Genomic DNA, 20,004 nt, shown 5'->3' with positions numbered 1-20,004 from the left:
GGGTATCCCTGTGCTAGACTGTAGAGATGCAGTCCACACACACGCACGCACGCACGCACACACACACACACACGCACACACGCACACACACACACACACACACACACACACACACACACACACACACACACACACACACACACACACACACACACACACACACACACACACACACACACACACAGTAGACCTACTTGGCAGGCAGTCTAGTAGTGCACTATGATATATTTCAGCACGCGCCAGCAGGAGTCTCCCGTCCCTATAGTAACGGGTCCTGCCTGAGAGACACCCATACACAGAGTTAAGTCCATTACAGTGTCGAATGACAACTATGCGTCTAAAGATTAAATTCCAATGTCTTCGCTCGGTAACAGTCCGATAGTGTTTTCTATGCGGAGTAAATCGTTAGACTGATCACGGCGATGTTATATTTTGTTAGCTGTAAAGAAGACACGTTAATCCGCATCGTGCTAACCTTTAGTACAGCTTTAGTCAAACTCTTTGTATTGCTGCCTCTGCTCTCTCTGTTCCACACAGTCTGAAGTGTCCGGAAGCTCTTGGGAAAAAATTAGAAGAGCATGAAAAAAGTACTGGGAAGAAAGTTATTCTAACCAATTCTTCGGCCATCGAAACGTAGTGCTTTCTTTTTGTATGCCTGCCTCGGCGACCGTATAAATAGCAGTTCTTAAAAGATATTAGTTGTATTTATTATCGATGGGTCTGCCGACGCTGGAGTTTAGTGACTCTTTCCTGGACAGTCCAGAGTTTAGAGATCGCCTGCAGTGCCATGAGATAGAGCTGGAGCGCACCAACAGGTTTATAAAGGACATCATCAAAGACGGCAACATGCTCATATCTGCGCTAAGAAGTAAGTCGAGTCAAATATACATGTCTTGTTTTGTGGGTCAACTGTGTTTAGAGTTAACACAAACGTGCCTATTTTGCACTAGCTACGCTGGAAACCGTCGGCCTATACGGCGGACTACGGGTTTTAACGTCAAGGCCACCACCATGCCAAATAGACGCAGAGCTTTTGTCCTATGTGTCTTCTTCTTACTAAATAGTTTGATATGTATACTCTGTTGTGTTTGGATTGCATTAGCTCTCTGTGGTCACATAATGGGGCCATAGCCTAACAGTTGCTGATTCGGGTCTGTGTAGAGCTTTTGTCTACTAATGACACTTGGGTCCATTAACAATGGCTGAGTTTCCCAACAAAGAAGCTTCTTAAGAGTTAAGAAGCTTCTTAAGGAGTTAAGAAGCTTCTCAATGAGTTAAGAAGGCTCCAAAGAAGTGTTTCCCAAACGCCTTCTTAACAGTCGAGAAAAATAAAAAAAATAGAAGGCTCTTAAGAAGCATCTTAACTGGAGCGGCTCACTTGATGGCACTCTGAGCCCAGCAGTGGGCCACGACTCAGTGGTTGAGAAACACTGTTAACACCTAATCATGGTCATGTTAAACTTTATTAAACATTATTTATTTCAGACATGGACTGCAGTTCAAATTGCTTTATATACACAGCATACAACAAAACAGAGAAACACTACAGAATTTAAGCGACCTTGGGTTCTGTGAAAGGTGCTATATAAATCCACAACATTATAAAAGGAATCCATTCTGATTAGAGGAATATAGCCTACGGTAAAACATTTAAAACACAAGTAACCATACATACAGGGGAGATTTTCAAGTGTTCCCTAATTTTAAACACTAAAGGGTAGGGTGAATGGAGGTATTATGGGACATAGCGTATTATGGGACACTTAAGCTATAGAGGCTATATTTTCTTGCCTGATGAGTGAAAATAAAAACTTTTTTTTCTGAGCCCTACCTGTGAAACTACACAATCAAAATCGCATGCCCTCATTGGTGTGACATCACATATGTGGGCGGGCCAAGCTTCAAACAGGAGGTTGACCCTGCAGGGCATGAGGTGAGGAAAATGACATAAGCTTTAGCTAGTTTTCATCATAAGGTCATAAAATTCTCATAGCTAATATATTGCACAAACTTTTGATGGAACATGAATATGATGCATGTTTGCAACGAAAAACAAAACAAAAACAAAACAAAACAAAGTTTTATTTTTGGAATTAGGTTGTTTTCATTTTGTCCCATAATACGAAACACGGTTTCGTATTATGGGACAGTATGTTTTCATATTATGGGACAGTGCTAAAAGGCTTTGCTAATGAACAAAATGATCAACCTTGCAATAGAGAACCATTGTTTATTCTCTAGAATAGATTAGTGGTTACCAACAAATAGGCAGGCAAAAAAAAGCTGACCACTTCAATTGGTTAATATTAATAGACTCAACTGAATCATCCTAGCCCTAACCCCAACCCTAAACATAATCATCCCAGCCTGACCTTCAACTTAATCATCCTAACCTTAACCCCAACCCTCAACTTAATCATCCTAACCCTAACCCCAACCCTCAATTTAATCATCCTAACCCCAACCCTCAACTTCATCATCCTAACCCCAACCCTCAACTTCATCATCCTAACCCCAAACCTCAACTTAATCACCCCAGCCCCAACCCTCAATTTAAGCATCCTAACCCTAACCCCAACCACCAACATACTCATCCTAACCCTAACCCTCAACTTAATCATCCTAACCATAACCCCACCACTCAATTTAATCATCCTAAACCTAACCCCAACCATCAACATACTCATCCGAACCCTAACCCTCAACTTAATCATCCTAACCCAAACCCCACCCCTCAACTTAATCATTCTAACCCCAACCCTCAACTTAACCATCATAACCCAATCCCTCAACTTAATCATCCTAACCCTAACCCCACCCCCCAACTTAATCATCCTAACCCTAACCCCACCACCCAACTTAATCATCCTAACCCTAACCCTCAACTTAACCATCCTAACCATAAGCCCACCCCTCAACTTAATCATTCTAACCCTAACCCTCAACTTATTCATCCTAACCCTAACCCCACCCCTCAACTTAATAATCCTAAACCTAACCTACTGTTAACTCAACAACTAAGGGGGTTGTTGTGACAGTGAGGGCAGGCCGATTGTTGTTTGAATTGTTTACAGAGTTTTAAACATTAAATAAAACAGTTTAAATTAACATGGAGTGTTAATTTATAAAGATGAATAGGAAAAGTAAGATGTGCATGTCAGATTATATCAAAGTATGAATTAAATTGTGTAGTAAATGCTTACACTAGCCTAAATTCATCATAAGGCATCTGTCCCATAATACGAAACATTTTGTCCCATAATACGAAACGTTACAGGAAAAAGGGATTTTGGGTCAGTTCACACAAAAGAGGATGCCACGCCTCCTTGGAATATAATGTAACCTTCATTCCACCTCAGAAGGTTAGGTAACATCTTGACTATTACAGAAATGTATCATGTGTTGGGCTATTTTTTTTAATTGATGGCAAAAAAGCTTCCACAAGGCGAAAAGTCAAAAAGTGTCCCATAATACCTCCATTCACCCTACATGAAAGAAAGGAAAAAGGGAAAAACACAAGAGGAACAGTGGACACAAGTATCTCCTTTTGCCTGACGCGGCTGGATCTGCCAGTGTTTTGTCATTAAGAAGGTGTTAAGAAGGCTCCAGACCCTTCTTACAAAACCTTCTTAACGAAAGATCATCTTAGCGCTAAGAAGCTTTTGGGAAACGCAGCCTTCTTAACGGAGGATAATTGGAAGATAATTTTAGGCTAAGAAGCAATCGGGAAACGCGTTGGCTTCGTTGGCTTCTTACGGGAGCCTTAAGAAGGGTCAAAGAAGCTTCTTAGCGCTAAGAAGCTTTTGGGAAACGCATGCCTTCGTAAAGAAGCAATTGGGAAACGCGTTTGCTTCTTAAGGGGGCCTTAAGAAGGGTTGAATTAGCTTCTTAGCGCAAAGAAGCTTTTGGGAAACCCAGCCAATAACATTCATTCAGTGGCACAATAACATGTCATATTTTGGATTGGAGGCTGCATTGAAATGTATTTAGCATACATACCACCATACCATTCTGACTAGAACACATTCATGTGCTGTAATTATTCAATAATAAGAAATTTACTAATTGCCCCCAAGAAGGAGAAGAGATTATTATAACATCTATCTAAGGGCGGAAGTGGACAATCTCTGCGATTTTTGTCCTGGAAGTGACGTCACTCAACTGGAAGTGATGTCGTCAATGATGTCATAAGAGCAGGTGAGCCCGCGCAGCGGTTGAGCTGCAGGGCGGGCGAGGCCACGCAGCGGCCGAGCCTAGGAATTATTATATAAAAGGGAGCAAGTGGGCACTGTTCGTTTAAATTTTTGTCCCACTGATGATGTCACAATGTCTGTACACCAGATCGGCATTATGTCATTTTGTAGGCGGCGGCTTTACCCTCCACTAGAGCGCAGGCACCCACCTTCACTTTTACCGGTGGTTTCTTTTACTTGTAAGCCTGCTCTCTCTCTCTCTTGACCCACACACTGAAGCCTGTTACACACTGATGATGCACAATGTAGGTTGGATGTTCTGGGATCACACGAGATGAAACAGCATGGGCAGGGCAGGATTAACGTCAACTGCTCCTGGCTTGTACTGAATACAGGCATTTCATAATTTTCTTGAACTTGGACTCAAAACTCGATTAATCAGTTTCCACTACAAGGAATTTCTGAGGTGATCATATGGCTGGTGGTGCCTTTGATATTAGTTAAGGGTTTTCTATGTAATTCTTGCATTGAACCTAGTAATTGAACCTCACCACCATGTCCTGGTTTGTCTCCAGATCAGGGCTGGGCTGATGGTTGTGAAATCAATATCACATTAATCACATTTTTCAATATAAATAGGCCTATATGTCATATTCATACATAACACGGGCTCATGTATCCAAAATCACCTAACTAATCAAATGAATGTCCATCCCAATAAACCAAATGGTAATGTTAGGTGTGATGTCAAACAAAACGACATTTTGCGGCCAATATTTCTACCATACCTCATTTTGTCAGAGTTCTTCAATAAAACTAGCTTGTTATCACCAGTTTGTCAATTTACAGCTGAATTGTAGGTCACAATATCCCAAAATCACCACATCATCACAATATGATTCCACTGTAGTTTATCACAAGTCACATGGCTTGTAGCCTATAGGGGAAGAGAGGGACATGACAGTGATGTATCAAATCAATAGTTACCTCGTACAAAATGGGACAAAGTGCATGTATGATTATTATTATAAACAATGTAAGATGCAGGCAATTATTAGATTGTGTGCATGTTTCCAGTGATTGTTTCCAGTGTTTCTCTCTCTCTCTCTCTCTCTCTCTCTCTCTCTCTCTCTCTCTCTCTCTCTCTCTCTCTCTCTCTCTCTCAGGTCTTTCTCTGGCGGTTCAGAGGTTCTCTCAGTCTCTACAGGAGTTCCAGTTTGAGTGTACTGGAGATGCTGAGACTGATGATGAGATTAATATAGGTGAGGTGCAAAATAACACCAAATGTCACCAGTACTATATAGAGCCCGACCGATATATCGGTCCACCGATATTATCGGTCGATATTGGCCGATAACCGATATATCGGTGTTGGCCGATATGCCGATATTTTTTTATTTTGTAATTTTTAAGTCATAGACAACATGTTGTGTATATTTGATCTTTTTTCTTAATTCAGGTTATATTTTATATTTGTTCTATTTGTGTTTTTGTATTTCTAGTTATTTATAATGATTAAATCCCCAGTTAAGTTTACTGTTTCATTGCATTGATGTCATTTTGGACAATAAAGTTTATTGATAAGCTGTAAAATATCCTGCCTACATACATCTCAAGTCATGTCAAGTCATATCTTTGTCAAGTGTTTGATATTTGAGGGATCATTGCAAAAACATTGTGTAATATAATGTGTATATTTAATATAAGAATATCGGCCGATATATCGATATCGGATTGTTTTTACACCCTAATATCGGCATCGGCATCGGCCTCAAAAATCCAGTATCGGTCGGGCTCTAGTACGATATAAAACATGGACAGTCTTTATTGTATTGTATGCTGAAACCATGTACAACGTTGTCTGATCTCTCTTGTGCAGCTCAATCCTTAAAGGAATTCTCTCAGCTCTTGAGCACCATGGAGGAGGAGAGAAGACGATTGGTAAGAATGTGTGTGAGAGAGAGAGAGCCTCAAAATGCTGGCCTCCATGTTCTTAAGTATCGTTTTGTGTCATTTTCACCTCTGAAAACATTGAGTCTCCCATGGTTTGAATGCTGAACTTTATTTGAGGCAGTTCATATAAAGATAGCAGCAATGCTGTGAATAAATATCCGTCATTTCTATGATTGAAGTTAAGAGGATGGTGAAATACATATTTGCCTTGAAGATGACGTGCATTATGGGATTAAGGATTCAGTTACAATTTATGATGGAATTGTGAAGACAAAAAAGTCACTTCTTTTGATATAATGAGAGAAAATATTATATTATTCTTGCATTTAACTTTGTTAAATGCATAATTGTAATTATGAGATAGATTGATAATCATGAGCTATGTGACGAATCTTCTGAACATATACTGTATATAGATTTATCTTGATTGATTGATATCTTGACTGATTGTTATAACAAAGGGCTTTATGTGCTTTATTTGTTGTATCACAGCGTGTTTTTCAAGTGCCTTGAATGCTGGACTTTACTGTGTTGGACTGAATAGGCCACTGAACCCCCAGAGCTCTTTCTAAACTAAAGGAATGTTTTTTTTTACCAAGGTCTTCTAAGCCATAATAAGTTCCTTTGCCCTTTCCTCTTACTGGATTAAAAGAAAAAAGAACGGCACTGTTGTCCAGCAGATTTGTTGCACCCTCTCTATTGCACTCCTCGGGATAAAGCTGCCGCAGCTTGGAGACGGAACAGCAACCAACAAGTGCATCACTATCTTAACCCATTGATACCTGATGCAGCATTTGTGTGTGTATCCCTTTAAGACCGTGAACCGCGTTAACGCAGTTCGCGGTCTTAAAGGGATACGCACACAAATGAGGGATATACACACAAATGCTGCATCAGGTATCAATGGGTTAATGAGAAAGCATGACTTGGCAGATGTGACATCTGGGCATCAGCATTTCAGTTTGAAGGAAGGTTGAAGCGTTTGTCAGGCACCTTTGACTGAGTGCACCATAGCCACCACATTTCCCCAGGCTCTAGTCTAAATCTGGTGCTTGCACCAATCTAAAGCAACAAATTCCAAGTTAAAAATGCAGGCTAACGTCACTGTGTGCTCCGAAGCGACTCCGAAGAGATCTATGACGTTATAGAGACCCTCAGTCAACCGGAGGCCTTTGCTTTGTGTGGGAGTGACTTGAGTCTGGCACAGTCTGTGCGCATACAAGCTTGTGTGTGTGTGTGTGTGTGTGTGTGTGTGTGTGTGTGTGTGTGTGTGTGTGTGTGTGTGTGTGTGTGTGTGTGCGTGCGTGCGTGCGTGCGTGCGTGCATGCGTGTGGTGTGTGTGTGTGTGTGTGTGTGTGTGTGCGTGCGTGCGTGCGTGCGTGCGTGCGTGCGTGCGTGCGTGTGGTGTGTGTGTGTGTGTGTGCGGAGGCAGCATGTGGAACCTATTCTGCCAATTCCCCAATGAGACTTTGAGCACAGCCTTGACTGCCTGGGAAAGTCTATAAAAGGGGCCTGTGTGTGTTTGTCTTCTCTCTCTCTCTCTCTCTCTCTCTCTCTCTCTCTCTCTCTCTCTCCCTCTCTTCTCTCTTTCATTTTCTGTCTGTGTGTATTTTAATTATACGCTTTTCCATTTGGAGTAGCACCACAGAAACACTGCCGATAGGCCTGGATTGCTAATAATACCAGCACTATTGCGTTATAAAGGGCATCTCTGGCAACTGGGTTACTCTGAAAGACTACCTGTCTCAGGCAATCAATCAATTAGAGTAGACGTTATTAAAATAGCACAATGCTCTTCAGTACTTTAGTTAAGTGTCCTTGTACATGCAGTCAGTTGCAAAGGTATTGGGACATTTCTGTAATTCTTTGCGGGTATTAGTCAGGTGAAATTTGACTGTCAGCCATTGATCCCGAAGCCCAAGTGTTTGTGTTGTAAAGAGCATAATTACATGATTACAATGCAATGACTATTATTGCACCTTTCTCATAATGTCCATGTTTAAATATTGATTTTTATTTATTTATTTATTTATTTATTTATTTATTTATTTATTTATTTATTTATTTATTTATTTATTTATTTATTTATTTATTATTATTTTTATTTATTTTTATTATTATTTTAACATGAAAATGAGGCAATGCAATAATTAGAAGCAGCCAATTCACTGCATTTTGCAACATGTCGTACCCCAGTTTGGGATCCACTGCCTTAGATCAGGTTAGCCAAAAGAGTTTGTGCAGTGTGATCAGTTTGGTCATTCAGAAAAGAGTTTGTGCAGTGTGATCAGTTTGGTCATTCAGAAAAGAGTTTGTGCAGTGTGATCAGTTTGGTCATTCAGTAATAAAAGAGTTTGTGCAGTGTGATCAGTTTGGTCATTCAGAAAAGAGTTTGTGCAGTGTGATCAGTTTGGTCATTCAGTAATAAAAGAGTTTGTGCAGTGTGATCAGTTTGGTCATTCAGTAATAAAAGAGTTTGTGCAGTGTGATCAGTTTGGTCATTCAGTAATAAAAGAGTTTGTGCAGTGTGATCAGTTTGGTCATTCAGTAATAAAAGAGTTTGTGCAGTGTGATCAGTTTGGTCATTCAGTAATAAAAGAGTTTGTGCAGTGTGATCAGTTTGGTCATTCAGTAATAAAAGAGTTTGTGCAGTGTGATCAGTTTGGTCATTCAGTAATAAAAGAGTTTGTGCAGTGTGATCAGTTTGGTCATTCAGTAATAAAAGAGTTTGTGCAATAGTTGCTATCAATGTCACCAGAAACACATCATCACCAGTAGATCAGGCACGGAATACTTATTTTCAAACTTTGAGAAACTGAATGTCTTGGGAAGAGTCAGTTCATCATGTTTGATAACAAGCAAACAGGTTTGAGCTATTTTAACTATCAGATTGCTATTATTTTTTATTTATTTTAGTACCATTAGAAATGGCATGAGACTGCACTAAAGTGCCTACAAGAATTCATAAACAATTACTTTAATTCAGGTTTGTGCTTGGCATAACTGTGTGATATTGATATGTTTAGCACCTTGGATAGCGCTCCTCTAAGCTGTTAGGCTTGTTATGCAAATAGTAAATAAAACCAGATGTTTATGAGAATTGATGAGATGAATTGTATCATGTTTTATCCCTGAAAACAGCGACTTTCTGTTGCAGCGTGGACTCTGTCTTATAGTTTGCTTAAATCTTGACGTACATCAACACTTATGAAGGACTCATCAGAAAATAAAGCACTCCCCCAGATACAGTAGAGCTAAATATGGGAACAAATCAATTTCAAATGGATGAAAATAAATCTAAAGCTGATATTTGCTCTCATAAAAGTGTGAAGTTGGTCATCCCTCAACCTCAGGTCTTGATATCTTCATTTGATATACTAATGAGATTCCCCACTGTAAATGCAGCACTGAGATTTGAGTAGGATGGATTGTGTCGTTTTTTTCTCAAATATTTCATGTCAGTCTCTGCTATTGAATAAAGCAGAAATGCCAAGAAATTAGACTGTGTCAAACAAAATTGTCACTGTATTCAATTTATTTCTCAGTCCCCTTTGAAACAAAACATAAGCGTCTGATTAGCAACCAGACTCAACACGCTGACTGTTAGAGCCACTTCACCTTGGCTTGTAGCTAATCAGCGAAAAGCACTGACAAGTCTCCATCGCAGCAGCCCCCATGGAACATACACATCACTTGGGTGTCTTATTTCTGTCATTGGTCATAAAGTTGACTGTTAGGACTTCTTGTCTCTGAGCTGTTGTGGTTTCTGCCTCTCTCAGATCCAGAATGCAGATGACGTCTTGATCTCTCCACTGGAGAGGTTTCGTAAGGAGCAGATTGGAGCTGTTAAGGTATAAGTTGTGTTGTTTGTATCTATTGAAGATATACTGTACTTGAAAAGATATTATGTGCTCTCAAAAGATGCTGTGTGCTCTCAAAATAGTCACAGTATGTGTATTGTGTATTAGCGTTTGAGAGCTAGCTAGCTGGCTAGTTCCCAAACCTCAATAAATAGGAATAGGATGAGCGTTGATTATTAACATAAAGTAATCCTTATCATTCATTCATTCATTCATCCATTCATCCCTCCCTCCACCCTAGATCCTTTCATCCCTCTTCCTTTCCTTCAAAATATCATTTACGTATATATTTGATTATGGCAGGATAACTGAGCCAGTTAACCCACACTTTGAACTTTCAGAGTGTGATAAAACAATTACAGCTGATAACCAATATGCCAATACCAAATAATAAATATAGCCGCAAGCGGCAATACCAGACATAGATAGTCAGACAGATAGGCCTGCTATGGTCTGATGGTCCATCTCTCTCAGCCAGCGGTCAGAGTATCCGATTTGTTGGTCGGACACACTATGGATCTCAGTCCAGTGTCAGTAGTAAGGTCATGGGAACGGACGCTCCAAACGAAGAGAGAGCAAGACGTTGACACAGAGAGAGAGAGAGAAAGAGAGAGAGAGAGAGTGTGTGTGTGTGTGTGTGTGTGTGTGTGTGAGAGAGAGAGATAGTTAAAGTCAGAGAGACTGTATAAACACAAAGTGACTGTATAAACACAAAGTGAGTCTGGTTTCAGCAGCTGTCTCAAATCTTATAACTCAGTCTATCTCTGGTTTTTCTCTCTCAGATAGATATAGAGAGACATAGAGAGAGAGAGACATAGAGAGAGCGAGAGAGAGAGAGAGAGAGAGAGAGAGTAGTGTCATACGGTTGGCAGGGCCCAATGAACAGACAAGGCCACAGTAACTCATTTTTCAGTGATGATCCGAGTGCCCCCTCGGCTTGTAGAATGTAGCAGGAGTGTGTGAGCGACACACACACACACACACACACACACACACACACACACACACACACACACACACACACACACACACACACACACACACACACACACACACACACACACACACACTCTCTCTCTGTTTTCCCATAGAATGACCCAAGAGTTGCTGGTGTTTGGACTTAAAGTCGAGCTGAACCCAAAAATGACTTTTCTTTTCTTTTAGTTCAAATACCTGGGTATGCAGTGCACCTACTTAATAATGTATGCCAAAAAAGTCACAAAAATATAATTTCTTTAGTTTTTCACACTTTTTCACATCTAAAGTTCATTTTTCAAGATTTCACACTAATCTACAGTTTGCTGACGTCACCTAGTACTATCAAATTTCTACCCCATTTCAACCAATCATATCACGACATGGCAGCTGTCAATCAAATCTTCATTTCAGGATCATTTTCTCTTCCAAATGAAGTAGAAAATGGCGCCTAGTGCCTGTCATCTGGCAGAATTCCTATAGCATAAACTAACTACTAACTTGGCCAATTGTATGAAACATGAACAAAAAACAAAAACTATAATGTCTAAGAATGCAAAGAAATGTAACTGGCTCGTTAAAACACGCATTCCAGGAATATTATTTACATTTATAACGATAATCGCACGCGCCTCCGAGAGCGTGGCTGTCAGGTGTCGACCCTCGGAGATTCCAGGCGGGCGGGCAGCACCCGTGCATCGGATTGTCCGCGCGCTACGCACGAAGCAAGTGGCTGCCTGGTACTCCGCGGATCCCACTCGCGTAGCACGACAACACGCTGAATCCCACCCGATTTGGGGGTGGAACACGCCAGGATTGGCCAATGCCAAAGCCAGTCCTCAGAATTGTAAAATCAAATAATCGACACCGTATATATGGTCCGCCTCTCAATTTGTTTTCAGTCTGAAACGGACTCAGGCGCAGTGACGAACGGGTTCACCTCGACTTTAAGAGCTGCAGCTGTTCTGGAAAGTAGGAAATAGTTAGTCATGCTCACATGCTTTCCGCTGTCTTTTGGCAGGGTCTCTTCATTTAGATCACTTAATAGTCCCATTGCACTTCGTCTTAATATGTCGGTGCTAAAGCTGAAACGTTAGTTCATCACAGAATCTTCTGAAGTTTTGTCACTTGCGACAGAGACACACAGGTGCAGGTATATTGGCAGGGTGCAGCTACCAGTTTGTCTTAATACTTGTTATGATAACAAGGTTTTCACTTATGACTTAGTTGGTTGGCAGCCAAATATGCTGAGTAAATATTTCGAACATTATATGAGGCTAACTGACTTTATAGCCATTGTTGCTTTATAAAACTGGATAGAGTGGCATCCAGAGAGAGGCTCTGTTGCAGGCTCTGTTGGCCAGTCAAAAGTCAAGGCTGAAAACAAGTGGAGATCAGGCCCTGTTGGCCAGTCAAAAGTCAAGGGCTGCGTTTCCCAAAAGCTTCTTAGCGCTAAGAAGCTTCTTACGGGAGCCTTAAGAAGGGTCAAAGAAGCTCCCGATTGCTTCTTAGCCTAAGTTGATCTTTCGTTAAGAAGGCATGCGTTTCCCAAAAGCTTCTTAGCGCTAAGAAGCTTCTTTGACCCTTCTTAAGGCTCCCGTAAGAAGCCAACGAAGCAAACGCGTTTCCCGATTGCTTCTTAGCCTAAGATGATCTTTCGTTAAGAAGGTTTTGTAGGAAGGGTCTGGGGCATTCTTAACACCTTCTTAATGACGAAACACTCGCAGATTCAGCCGTGTCAGGTAAAAGGACATAATAATATAGTGTCCACTGTTGTGTTTTTCCCTTTTTCCTTTCTTTCATGCACCTTTTAGTGTTTAAAATTGGGGAATACTTGAAAATCTCTCCTCTATGTAATATGGTTACTTGTGTTTTAAATGTTTTACCATAATCAGAATGGATTCCTTTTATAATAAGAATGCTGTGGATTTATGGCCTGATTTATGGCCTGATTTATATAGCACCTTTCACAGAACCCTTCTTAAGAGCCTTCTTACACCCTTCTTACACCCTTCTTAACAGCCTCTAAGAAGGCTGTTAAGAAGGTGTTTGGGAAACACTTCTTTGGGAGTTAAGAAGCTTCTTAAGGAGTTAAGATGCTTCTTTGTTGCGAAACGCAGCCATGGCTGAAAACAAGTGGAGGTCAGGCCCTGTTGGCCAGTTAAAAGTCAAGGCTGAAAACAAGTGGAGATCAGGCTAGCCAAATTGAGGACCAAAGGTAAAAATCCACCTTTGTAAGCTTTCAGTTCATGCTAATGTCCTCTTCTCGTTCATTTCTTCGTCAGGAGGAAAAGAAGCAGTTTGACAAGGAGACAGAGAAGTACTACTCTGTTCTGGAGAAACACCTCAACCTGTCCTCCAAAAAGAAAGAAGCACAGCTACAGGAGGTATACAGTGATTGATTCCTAAAAACCTACATCACGTTCATATTACATGCGTTAGGAAACTTGACATATTTGTGCTGTGGCTGTTGCGGTCGTTGCAGGCAGATTCACAGATGAGTAAAGACCGACAGGTGTTTTACGATGCCTCGCTGCAGTATGTCTTCAAGATTCAGGAAGTGCAGGAGAGAAAGAAGTTTGAATTTGTGGAGCCGGTGAGTCATGTACACACAAAGACCACTTTTTATATCCAATCTTACTTACCGTACATACTACAAAAAAGGTCAGAACTTTCACAATCTGCTTGGTATAAAACATATTGCACAATTTGAGACAAGTTGTATTGACCTGTATATTCACACTTGGTCACACATTTCCCTCAAAAGCTTCCCACACTGAACGGTTGTAAACTATTATTATTTTAGCTACATGCATGATGCATTATTAGACTGCTGACCTCCACCTGCACTCCGCGCTTAAAGGAACACTCTGGCCATTTTCAACCAGCTTTGTATCATTAGAACATCAGTAGTATATCAGAAAACTGTAAGCTGTTTTGAAGTCTGTCATTTAATTTGACAGTTATTGAGTGTTAAAGTGTGGACCAGTGACATCACTGGTCCACACTAACTCAAATTAATAACTCATTAACTCAAATCAACTCTCAATAACTGTCAAACTAGATGAATGATTGTTATTGAGAGTTGATTTGAGTTAATGAGTTATTAATTTGAGTTAGTGTGGACCAGTGATGTCACTGGTCCACACTTTAACACTCAATAACAGTCAAATTAAATGACAGACTTCAAAACCGTTTACAGTTTTCTGATATACTACTGATGTTCTAATGATACAAAGCTGGTTGAAAATGGGCGGAGTGTTCCTTTAAATAGCACAATATGCAAATGAGAAACTGTTAAACTGGTAACCTGCCCTGTCGTTTTGTTATGTGATGTCTTTTGTTGCATTGTAATTATTGTTTGTACTTTGAATTGCTCATGGGTTTGCTGTATTCCATTGCATGTGGTCAGTATCAGCCTTTACCATCGACAGTAGTAAATAATATGGACAAAGCCTACCGTTGTTTTTTGGACTACCGTTTGGAAGTCTAGTGTAGCCTGTGGCCATCTTGGGCTCCTTGCACAGCTCGGGCTCTATTCTCCCACAGGCCATCGGCGCTATTACGGGCCTTAACCGCAAAAAAACGTGCCTTGCGCCTGTTTCGGCAAGATAGCAATAGGCTTTAGGCTGCCAAATGCGCTTTAGGCCGAATGGGCGTGGCGGAGTCCCTGAATGCGCCAAAGTGGGCGTGTCGGCGCTAAATACCGGCGTACTGCTATCTTCCAGCCATCTTCCGACCTGGCCTACTTTTAGCGCTTTGCGCTTTTGAAAAGCAGGCCTAAAGCAGGATTCTGTGCACCGGGGACAGGAAAGTGAATGGAGAATACAATATATAGAAAAAAATACTTTAGAATACAATAGAATATAAGATTGCAACCCTTCTCAGGCTTTGGGTGAAGCTGTAATGCAGTTTCATAAATTTACTTTAGGCTATCATAATAATCCCCATTTATGTGTAATATAGCTCTACGTTTTATTACCCCCCCCCCCCCCCGAAATTAGCTAGGCTACTAATATTACTAATATTCCTAATTAATATGTATTATTATTTCATTCAGATAATTGACATTATAGGCATGTATATCGTTTAATGTGAGAGAAAGGGAGAGAGAAAGAAAGAGAGAAAGAGAGAAACTGGATAAACTGTTGTGTAGCGCTTCTTCAAACCCCACTCTTCCTTACAGCTATTCATTCCAGAATAGTCTGTTGTATTTATATTTTCTCTGTGCAAAGCATAGTAGTTAGAATTATTTCCAAATGTTTCCCCCGTCTGTGGCAGCGGCGCTGTCCGAGGTGCTGAACAAGCCGCAGCGCATATCGGCCCTCCCGGCGGGGTAATTCCCCTCCCCAAACAGTGCGCGATGGTACATTTGAACCTGGATGGATAGATGAATAAATGACTTAAGTAAAGAGTTGTTTTGTAGCTATTCAAAATGGATGGTGGACAGATATATCACCTGATTCGCCAGCACCATTTTCTCCTCAGCAGAGAACTTTGCGGATCGGTTGTGGTCTGCCATATTGATCACACTGCGCCAGCTGCTGCCAATCTGGCTATTAAAGCCACTCTGATTGATTACTGAAGATTTTATTGAGAATGAACATATTTGTCAGCGCCTGTGGGCAGGGGGTGGGGGGGGGGCATATATAGGCCAAATAAAATACAATTACTCAATAATAAAATCCTGTAAATAAAATAGAATAAAGTAATCAGATCCAGTAAAAGTGATAGGTGTCATTCAGAGGATGTTGCATCGTGCAGTGGGGGAGAAGAGATAAAACGATATCATTCTGCCCAAACTTTCATCTAATCTCATGACATCCAGCCATAGGCTATATAATTTTCTATCCGATGCATTTAGAACATTATTTTCACTTTGGTCTTGCTATAGTGTAGCGTATTTACATGCTTGCAGTATTTTAACTGCAGTTAGATTGGTTTGAGAAGCATAATAATATGGAATAATAGCCTATATATGGAGATAGACAGACCGGATGAAGGGAGGGGGGGGCGGCGGAGCCCTTGGCTTTGTCTGGTTTTACCGGATTTGTCCAGGAATTGGAGCTTAAAAGGCAAGCGTGTGTCTCTTCCCTGCAATTCTCCAATGAGCGGACAATGCATAATTTTACGCTTAAAAGGCGTGGTTATAATGGTTGAGGCTGAGTTTAGCGCCGATACCAAGATATCAAGTGCGCCTTTCCACGCCCACTGCTTTGCGCTGCGGCTGGCGCTCGGCCTAGAAACTGCGCCGCTGCAACGATAGAGCCCCTCATGCGAGACGGCACGAGATGAGATGGGGGATTTTCCAGAGCTGCAGCTCCGCCTGTTATTGGTCAATGATCGGCAAGCTGCACAGTACAGGCAATCTTAAGACTCAGATAAGGACAGATGGCTAATGTTTTGAGGTTTCCGGTGTAGAGTGGATGTCCGTGCCAAGACGTGCTTGCATGCGCTGCAGTTATTGTTTACAGTCCAGTTGATGCGAGGATGAAGTTGGAGCTGATCGATTGTAGGTCCAGTCAATATTCAGGTTAATAATAATAAATAGATTGTAGGTCCAGTCAATATTCAGGTTAATAATAATAAATAGATTGTAGGTCCAGTCAATATTCAGGTTCATAATAATAAATAGATTGTAGGTCCAGTCAATATTTAAGTTAATAATAATAAATAGATTGTAGGTCCAGTCAATATTTAAGTTAATAATAATAAATAGATTGTAGGTCCAGTCAATATTCAGGTTAATAATAATAAATAGATTGTAGGTCCAGTCAATATTCAGGTTAATAATAATAAATAGATTGTAGGTCCAGTCAATATTCAGGTTCATAATAATAAATAGATTGTAGGTCCAGTCAATATTCAGGTTAATAATAATAAATAGATTGTAGGTCCAGTCAATATTTAAGTTAATAATAATAAATAGATTGTAGGTCCAGTCAATATTCAGGTTCATAATAATAAATAGAATGTAGGTCCAGTCAATATTCAGGTTAATAATAATAAATAGATTGTAGGTCCAGTCAATATTTAAGTTAATAATAATAAATAGATTGTAGGTCCAGTCAATATTTAGGTTAATAATAATAAATAGATTGTAGGTCCAGTCAATATTCAGGTTAATACTAATAAATAGATTGTAGGTCCAGTCAATATTCAGGTTAATAATAATAAATAGATTGTAGGTCCAGTCAATATTTAGGTTAATAATAATAAATAGATTGTAGGTCCAGTCAATATTCAGGTTAATAATAATAAATACATTGTAGGTCCAGTCAATATTTAGGTTAATAATAATAAATAGATTGTAGGTCCAGTCAATATTCAGGTTAATAATAATAAATAGATTGTAGGTCCAGTCAATATTTAAGTTAATAATAATAAATAGATTGTAGGTCCAGTCAATATTTAAGTTAATAATAATAAATAGATTGTAGGTCCAGTCAATATTCAGGTTAATAATAATAAATAGATTGTAGGTCCAGTCAATATTCAGGTTAATAATAATAAATAGATTGTAGGTCCAGTCAATATTCAGGTTAATAATAATAAATAGATTGTAGGTCCAGTCAATATTTAGGTTCATAATAATAAATAGATTGTAGGTCCAGTCAATATTCAGGTTAATAATAATAAATAGATTGTAGGTCCAGTCAATATTTAAGTTAATAATAATAAATAGATTGTAGGTCCAGTCAATATTCAGGTTAATAATAATAAATAGATTGTAGGTCCAGTCAATATTTAAGTTAATAATAATAAATAGATTGTAGGTCCAGTCAATATTTAGGTTCATAATAATAAATAGATTGTAGGTCCAGTCAATATTTAAGTTAATAATAATAAATAGATTGTAGGTCCAGTCAATATTTAGGTTCATAATAATAAATAGATTGTAGGTCCAGTCAATATTTAAGTTAATAATAATAAATAGATTGTAGGTCCAGTCAATATTCAGGTTCATAATAATAAATAGATTGTAGGTCCAGTCAATATTCAGGTTCATAATAATAAATAGATTGTAGGTCCAGTCAATATTCAGGTTCATAATAATAAATAGATTGTAGGTCCAGTCAATATTTAAGTTAATAATAATAAATAGATTGTAGGTCCAGTCAATATTTAAGTTAATAATAATAAATAGATTGTAGGTCCAGTCAATATTCAGGTTCATAATAATAAATAGATTGTAGGTCCAGTCAATATTCAGGTTCATAATAATAAATAGATTGTAGGTCCAGTCAATATTCAGGTTAATAATAATAAATAGATTGTAGGTCCAGTCAATATTCAGGTTAATAATAATAAATAGATTGTAGGTCCAGTCAATATTCAGGTTAATAATAATAAATAGCCGCATAATATGAGACCTCATCAGACTGTAAACAACGACGGAAGGGGCAGGACGTCCACTCTATAGCGGAATCCCTGAAATATTGTCCGTCTGTCCCAAGCCACTTTCAGACATGAACTCCGGGTCAGGTCAGGGTTGCTTCCCCTGAGCCTGACCCGGGGGCAGTGTTGGTGGTAACTCATAACGAAAGTAACATATTACATGTAATATATTACTTTTAGCAGTAACTCAGTAATATAACTTATTACTTCAGGTGAGTTATATGAGAATTCACCCCTGGCCTGTACAGTTCAATTAGTACAATTAGCTATATACTGTATACCAAAAGCGTGTTTTGGACGTGGCTGAAAACATGCTTAATCCTTAATCAAATGATCAAGCTCAAGTTCATCTTGACCTTTCTTGCAGCAAGGGCATTAATGATGTGCGCATGCAAACATGATCAATGAAAGACAGGCAGCCAAGGCAGGCTCTCGCATACACACAGACACAATGCTTGGCCAAAGATCAAAGTGTGATAGATAATATCAGTAAAGCCCACTTCCTGTTACCATGTTGGAACTTCCTGTATGGAGGTCTCTTCCGCCTGACAGAAGCCGTTTTCCCACATGCGTACCGGAAAATTACCTGTAAGTCAATATCGGACATTTCCCTTCACACTTCGGCTCGCGCATGTGGGAATCTATCAGCGAATTTGCCTGTATGTTGGGGGGCGGGGGGAGGGGGGGGGGGGGGGCTTATTTGGGGGGTCGGCAAAACTCGAAATAAGTTCACTTGTCAGTTGTCACACAATAAATCACACTCGTTTGACTTAAGAGCAGCGTCAAGCCGCCAACGTAATAAACACAGCCGATTTACCCTCTCTGCTCGAGAGCAGCAGCCACGGACAGACACAGCGAGAATGGCAGAGGCTTGCAAGCTGCTCAACGCTTGTATGTATGTAGAGAAAGCAAATGCACGAAGCGAAATGTGGAAGTAGTTTGCTTTGATGTGCGCGAATGATTAGATGATGCACTTTGAAGAAGTTGGGATCCGTGTCTGAGACAAATAGTTGCTGGTTCGATGTTTATCCGTTCACCTGCGTCGCGTTGAAGCACTTTTTACAGACTGGCTTCGTTTGATGTGTCTGGGGTTGCCTTCGGAAATCAGCAAGCTGACATACTGCTCTTATTAGGCTATCACAAGATCATTTCGCCAGTTTGCTTTAATGTGCGCGAATGATTAGATTATGCCCGCTGGAACATTAAACAACGTGTGTAGGCTACACCTCGCCCATGATTGAAGGACCGCTGTGGCGGGAAATGACTGGACCCGTTTCCACTTGCGTCCCCTTAAGAGCATACCGCTCTTCTGACTGGCTCGAAACTGGTGAAATGTCGGCGATGACGGGGTCGCGCTTATACCGGTACGACGACGTTCCCACATGCAGGCATTAGACCACGTTCCGGTCATTTTGCGGTACAAAGCGCATGTGGGAAAACGGCTAGAGAGAGATAGACTCTTTGTTGTTGAGTAAACTACAATCAGTCATCTTTTGTAATCCTCTCATCATATTTCCCTCTCTCCACACACAGTCCCTCAGCTCACGCTTCTCCTGTGGTTTCCTCACTCTCTCTTTCAGTTATTAGCCTTTCTGCAGGGCTTGTTTACCTTCTACCATGAGGGC

General features: G+C 40.1%; 1 protein-coding gene across 1 annotated transcript in view; it reads left to right on the top strand.

The window, feature by feature from the left end:
- Positions 1–684: 684 nt before the first annotated feature.
- Positions 685–20,004, top strand: part of LOC310782055 (rho GTPase-activating protein 42-like) — a 42,515-nt gene continuing 23,195 nt past the window's right edge. Inside the window, exons 1-7 of the mRNA XM_083642713.1 lie at positions 685–868; positions 5,360–5,455; positions 6,073–6,134; positions 9,926–9,997; positions 13,267–13,368; positions 13,467–13,577; positions 19,960–20,004. The exon at positions 19,960–20,004 is cut by the window's right edge and continues 60 nt beyond it. Of these exons, the coding sequence (XP_083498839.1) occupies positions 715–868; positions 5,360–5,455; positions 6,073–6,134; positions 9,926–9,997; positions 13,267–13,368; positions 13,467–13,577; positions 19,960–20,004 (642 nt within the window). The 5' untranslated portion in view covers positions 685–714. The remainder of the gene's footprint in view (positions 869–5,359; positions 5,456–6,072; positions 6,135–9,925; positions 9,998–13,266; positions 13,369–13,466; positions 13,578–19,959) is intronic.

This window comes from Poromitra crassiceps (assembly GCF_964638095.1).
Source record: "Poromitra crassiceps genome assembly, chromosome: 1".
NCBI lineage: Eukaryota > Metazoa > Chordata > Actinopteri > Beryciformes > Melamphaidae > Poromitra > Poromitra crassiceps.
Note: the sequence above shows the minus strand (reverse complement) of the source record. Positions and strands in the feature narration are given on the sequence as shown.